The 6398-nt window shown below is 52.8% G+C and overlaps 1 protein-coding gene across 1 annotated transcript; it reads left to right on the top strand.

Annotated features, from left to right (window-relative positions):
* Positions 1 to 323: 323 nt before the first annotated feature.
* LOC125738576 (protein eyes shut homolog) lies at positions 324 to 6393 on the top strand. Its single transcript, XM_049007722.1, has 6 exons — positions 324 to 674; positions 910 to 1054; positions 3160 to 3325; positions 3873 to 4045; positions 4690 to 4845; positions 5116 to 6393. Exons 1-6 carry the CDS (start codon positions 324 to 326, stop codon positions 6306 to 6308), a joined length of 2184 nt encoding a protein of 727 aa, XP_048863679.1. The 3' UTR covers positions 6309 to 6393.
* The last annotated feature ends 5 nt before the right edge of the window (positions 6394 to 6398 follow it).

Here is a 6398-nt window from a genome sequence, read left to right as displayed (position 1 = left end):
AGGGATGGTGCGGGATGGTGCGGGGATGGTGTGGGATGGTGCGGGGATGGTGTGGGATGGTGTGGGAATGGTGTGGGGATGGTGCGGGGATGGTGTGGGGATGGTGTGGGATGGTGTGGGATGGTGCGGGATGGTGTGGGATGGTGCGGGGATGGTGTGGGGATGGTGCGGGATGGTGTGGGAATGGTGTGGGGATGGTGCGGGGATGGTGTGGGGATGGTGTGGGATGGTGCGGGATGGTGCGGGGATGGTGCGGGATGGTGCGGGGATGGTGCGGGGATGGTGCGGGGATGGTGTGGGGATGGTGTGGGGATGGTGCGGGAATGGTGCGGGATGGTGCAGGGATGGTGCGGGGATGGTGTGGGGATGGTGTGGGATGGTGCGGGGATGGTGCGGGGATGGTGTGGGATGGTGCGGGAATGGTGTGGGATGGTGCGGGGATGGTGCAGCCAGCTTGGCCTGGAATGTCCTCCTCAATCGGTGGGTTGCTTCTTGATATTCCTGCAGGTGTGAATGGAGATGACTTCCTGGCGTTAGGTGTCTGGAGAGGCAGGATCATTCACAGGTTCAACCTGGGCTCTGGAATCGGAACCGTGGTCAGCGCCCCCCTCAGCGAGAAGCCCGGCATCCATGTGGTCCATTTCGGCCGGTCCCTCAGAATCGGCTGGCTGAAGGTCTGCTCTGTAACTCTCTTTACACTGTTCTCAGTTCACTGCAGCTCGGAGTCGAAGGTGTCAGAGTGAAACGTTGGCTATCAGTCAAGCTGCTTACATCCAGTCCAGCTACTGGCTGATTTGAATATTTCCCATGGTTCTAATTCCTGTGAGAAACAGTGACTGTCACTGCAGCTACCCAGGGTGCTGTAAGTCCCCGACTGGTTAATACTGAATGTGGCCGCTCTGTTTCAAGGTTGATAACCAGAGGAACAGGACCGGGTCGTCTCCAGGGCCTCTGGTCGACCTGAACACCTTCGGTTGGCTCTACGTGGGTGGATTCAGTGAACAGACACCCGAGCTTCTGCCGCCTGGCTCTCGTTTCCGCAGCGGCTTCCAGGGTGAGGGAGCGTCTTCTCATCAATGCTATCCACATTCACTCATGGTCACCACCAACCCGGAAACCATAACCGTAACTCTGACCCCGACCATGGTTGAGGTGAAGGTTAGGATGGCATTAAGTTTATGGCTATGATCAGGGTTAGGCCTGAGTATATATTCTAGGTAGGCCTAAAATTAGGATCATGGCTAGGATTAGGGCTGGAGTTTGATATGGGGTTAGAATTAGGATTAGAGCTAACATTTGTAGCAGTGTCCGTAATCCCTGCCCCAAACCACAGGCCAAATACTAATCCCAGACTTCAACATTAATCCCAAACCAAATCCTAACCCTAATCCCAGCTGGTACCCAGTAAAGCTCCAACCCTAATTCTAGGCCTAACCCTAAACTCTCGCATGTTCACAGTATAGATGTTCATGGTCTGCATTTTCGCCGTATAAACGCTGATAGTCCCATGCTGGCATATTTGTATCGCTTGGCTCACACCCCCATGGCTGTTTGACCAGAGAAACCTCTCTCCTGGGGTGAGGCAGCAGGGACTGGGGGAGGCAGCAGGGACTGGGGGAGGCAGCAGGGACTGGGGGAGGCAGCAGGGACTGTCCCGGGACTCTTGGTTCGCCTCCCCTTTTGGTTGGATCTTCATTTGGAAGTTAAGCAGTAATTAGTTCCCGTGTTTTTCGGGGCTCGAGAAAATGCTTTTTGTTCCGTGTGCGTTTTTTTTTCTTTGGTGTAAATGACTTTGACAGGACCGTCGTCCAAATCATTATTACTGTCAGCGTCTTTATCTATTTGCCTGCAGGCTGCGTCGCCGTGCGCCTATCCCCCCCCCTCCCCTCAGGAGTGCCTTATGGGGCCGTGATTTTACAGGAGTCGTCTCACGCCTCTCTACGCCGCCTCAGCAACGATAATGGCTATGAATATTATTACGCAGAGTAGCGGTAATACTTCTGTTACGATTATGATAAGTGTGATGAGGTATTACTGCACTGTAATTGGAGTTGAGCGAGTCTGTGTAGGAGAGATTCTACTTCCTCGGCCCAAAACGCGTGTTTGGGAAAAATGAGGAGGAAGACGGGCCCACAATGACCTGCCACGTCGCCTCGGCTCCGGGTCGGCCGGCGGGAGGCCGAGGAGGGAGGGGCGGGCGCTCTGCTGGGGACGTGGTGATGGGTAGCCATCCCCTGATCTTATTGCTGTGACCTTCCAGCTGCGCTAGTCACAATGGCTGGTGGTAAACAATGTCGTAATGCACCTCCCCAGCCGCTATCGACACGCCCACCACTGGGGCATCCGCCGGGGGGGAGGGTCTCATAAAAGACACCACATCCAGCCTACCTGGGGACTGCTGCGGTTTGTGGACTCGGTGGGTGAGGCAGTTCAGGGCATGCTGCAGAAACAAGCCTCCATTTATCAAACTGCTTGTCCTTCAGGGTCGCGGGGGGTCCGGAGCCTATCCCGGAAGCTATGGGCATGAGGCAGGAAACAACCCAGGATGGGGGGCCAGCCCATCACAGTACAAGTCAACATGTACCATTAAAATACTGTTCATAAATATCATAAGGTTTCATTTAAATGTAACACAAACAGGAGGGATTGTGGGTAGAGCTGCACTTAACTGTATTTGTGCTTGTTCTTGTAATTTATCGTTACCTTGGTGATGTTTAATCCACATCAGTTACATCAGTGTTTTTAGCAAATGCACAGTGGAGACAAACAGAAGCTTCAATGTGGATTCAGCGCCGTGACCAGAACCAGTGTCTCTTTCACGAGTCTCAACCCGTCTTCATGCAATCCCTCCCCCCCATCCGAATAGAGATCACGAGCGAAGCGTGAGCTTCCCGTAGTACTGCAGTCCCACCTTCCTAAGACCGAACAAGGAGAAACAGGAGATTAAGGCAGACAGGAATCTCTCCGTTTCACAGGAAATCAGTGCTGTCAGGTGCACAGAGCTCGGTGGTCTTTGCCTGATATTGAGACAGAACTGGTTTTCCACACATGAATCATTCATCTTCACACGGCTGCCTTTGTCTTATACATCGGGGATTATATTAACCAGCCCCCAGTTAACCAGGGATTATATTAACCAGTATCCATCCTACCTCACAGGCTGCATCTTCGACTTGCTGTTGCGGATGCGGAGAGGGGACAGGCTGCAGCCCCTGGAGGGCCAGCCCATCCAGAGCCGCAGTGTGGGGCAGTGTGGGGTCAACCCATGTGCTCTGGTCCGGTGTCAGAACGGAGGGACGTGTTTTAACTCCACCTCATCTGCATAGTATGTACCGCCGCCATACTTCACGTGCATGCAGAACTCACAGTTTAGGGCAGTTCATGGAACAGCCCAGCAGGTGGTGCAGTGGTTAATGAAGTCTCATAAGTGTGTTGATTTGGGTTTGGAAAGCACTGCCACAATGACCAGATGACTTGTCCATCTGAAAAACAGGATGCGAGTGAATCATCCTTGTCCTGTTCCCTGAATCACAGTATGGTCTGTTTTTAATATCTGGTGCTGCATCATTCATTTCATTAGTCCAGCACCACAGCCTGTGAACTTAACCTAGAAGGTAAAAACAAGATACATTTGTGCCATTTGCATTTTAAATATAGCATTATAAAAATGAATACTTCATTCACTCAGTAATCAAATGTTAGTTTCTGTGGTCATTTTAAAGATAGTGTAAACAATTACAGGTTATCATTTTAATATACATATAACCTAATGTCACCACAGTGAATAAATCTGCATTTGTGTTAAGCATTTAGTAACACTAACCACTAGGGGCATCAGAGAATTTCAGTGCTGATTCTGATGTCTTGTATAGCTGCCAGTGCCCATCCGGATGGAAGGGGGCGCTTTGCTCTGAGACCATGTCCGCCTGCGATGCTGAGCACGTCCCCCCTCCCTCCTGTGCCCGCGGCTCCACCTGCATGCCTCTCCTTCATGGCTACTCTTGCCAGTGCCCGCTGGGTACCACGGGGCAGTACTGTCACCAAGGTTTGAGCGACTGGAGCCTTCCTGCCACCCACATGCGTCTCACCCCAACTCCATCCAACCACAGGCTGCACTTTCTCTGTAGTTTTATATTAACCGGCTCCCGCAAAGGCCCTGGGCTGCTTTCTGAGGCCTGTGCAAGCCTGTGGCTGCAAGGCAGGGAACAGCCCAGGACAGGGCGCCCACCCATCACAGGGCACATTCACACACCAGTCACTCACACATGTATACCTAGGAATAGCCTCAGCATGTTTTTGGAGTTTGGAGGGAAACTGGAGTTACCCAGAGGAACCCCTATGACGACACGTGGACAATATACAAACTCCACACGCATGGAGGAGACTCAAACCCTGGTCCCAGAGGTATAACAGCGCAAATCCCTGCAGCACTGTGCCACCCCTGGCAGGGACGTTGGAATGTGGGAATACCGTGTGTGTAGACAGGGGTTTTGGGGTCACACCCTTGGTACTTTAGGGATACGGTAAATATCTCCATCACTTGTGTTTGATCTACACTCTCAATACAGGGCGCTTAGCTGACAAGGGAAATTAACACAAATTAATATAAAACTATAAAGCCTCATGTCTTTTCATATTCTTATTTAATATAATAGAAACAAACCAAACATTTGTGTTTTGTGCCCATAGCCCTGGCCATAAGTGACCCATCCTTCAATGGAACCCAGTCATCCTGGATGTCCTTCCCACTCCTTGGTGTTAAGTACAGGACTGATGTCGAGCTGCAGTTCCAGACTTCGTCACCAGAGGGCCTCATGTTCTACACAGCTCAGCATCTGGGAGCAGGTGGGAGCCGTGCAGCGGTTCATGTGCTTCTTGTGTTGGATGCAGGGTAGCACAGGGGCTCAGAGATGCTGCCACATCTCCAGGGTTGGGGGTTCAAAATCCTGCCCCGTGCTTGCTGAGGATAAGCAGCTGGGAGATGTGTGGTTATTTGCACCATGGCTACGAAGCAGAAATATGTACTGGGTGACATTTCTGTCACTCGTGCAGTAAGACAGAGTGTGGTTGGCCTCACTCGCATACACACTTGTCACCTTCGCTTTCTGTACCCAGGAGATTTCTTCAGCCTCTCGCTCACCTCCGGCTTCATGCAGCTCCGCTATAACCTCGGCGACAGAACCGTGCACCTGCAGTCAGCCAATCGGGTGGATGTGGGCGGTGGGAGCTGGCACACAGCGCGAGCAGGACGGCAAGGCAACCGAGGCCACCTGCTACTGGATGGCGTGGAGACGCGGCTGGATCCGCCCCCGGGGACGGCCATGCTCGACGTGGCCTCGGAAATGTTCGTGGGTGGCGTACCTACTTCTAACAATCTGCCCGCCGACGCAGTGGAAGGTGAGCTGACTGGATTTACAGGCTGTATCCGTGAACTCATGGTGAACGGGCGCCGACTGGACCTCTCAGAGACGGGAGCGTTAGATGGCGCCAACGTCGGCGATTGCGATGGGACAGCCTGCGGCTTCCACGTGTGCAGAAACGGGGGGCACTGCGCCGCTGTCAGCCCTGCGACAGCCATCTGCACCTGCCCCCCTCTTTGGACCGGCCCCACATGTAGCCTGTCGGTCTTCTGCTTGAACAATCTCTGCCAGCACAGCTCCACCTGCGTGCCAGACCTGACCTCGGCCTCATACCACTGCTCCTGCCCGCTGGGAAGGGAAGGCACGCGCTGTGAGAGAGCGACGTCCCTGAGATCCGCTGGCTTCCTGGGAGATTCATTCCTGAAGTACAGGGACCCCGAATACCCAAACAGGACCCTTACATACACAAAGATCGCCTTTAACTTCACCAGCAGTTCAAGCGACGGCCTGGTGCTGTGGATGGGCAAAGCTGAATATGAAGATGAGGACTATCTTGCAATCGGCCTTCACAACGGACACCTGAAAATGGCTGTGAACCTTGGGGAGAGGCTGTCTGTCCCCCTCGTTCACAGAGGTGCCAGGCTGTGCTGTGGGAAATGGCATCATCTGGCAGTGGTTCATAACAGGACAGCAGTCCAAGCATTCATCGATGGCGAGCGGGTGGTCTTTGAGGACGTCGACCCTTTGGAGCAGTATGTGGCATTGGACTATGGTGGCATGTTTTACTTCGGGGGATTCGAGCTGTACAAGAGCACATCAGAAGTTACACACGGCCTGTTCTCTCAGGGCTTTGTGGGAAAGCTTAAAGACGTCTTTCTGTATGATGACTTAAGGGCACTGCAGCTTCTCCAAAACTCAGAAGGTATTAATGTTTACGAAGGAGACTGAAGAAAGATAGCCGGTACAGATCTGCACAACCCGTACAGATGTTCTGAGGCCGGGAAGAGCAATAGATCAAAGCATAAAAAAAAAAATAAT

Source organism: Brienomyrus brachyistius, chromosome 3 (genome assembly GCF_023856365.1).
Source record: "Brienomyrus brachyistius isolate T26 chromosome 3, BBRACH_0.4, whole genome shotgun sequence".
Lineage (NCBI taxonomy): Eukaryota > Metazoa > Chordata > Actinopteri > Osteoglossiformes > Mormyridae > Brienomyrus > Brienomyrus brachyistius.
This window is presented reverse-complemented; position numbering and strand designations above follow the sequence as displayed.

Excerpts from the sequence above, each read along its gene's own strand:
- LOC125738576 (XM_049007722.1), top strand. The coding sequence starts at position 324 with ATGGTGCGGGATGGTGCAGGGATGGTGCGGGGATGGTGTGGGGATGGT. Across the intron at positions 1,055-3,159 it reads TTTCCGCAGCGGCTTCCAGG|GCTGCATCTTCGACTTGCTG; the intron begins GTGAGGGAGCGT and ends CCTACCTCACAG. Across the intron at positions 3,326-3,872 it reads AACTCCACCTCATCTGCATA|CTGCCAGTGCCCATCCGGAT; the intron begins GTATGTACCGCC and ends TGTCTTGTATAG.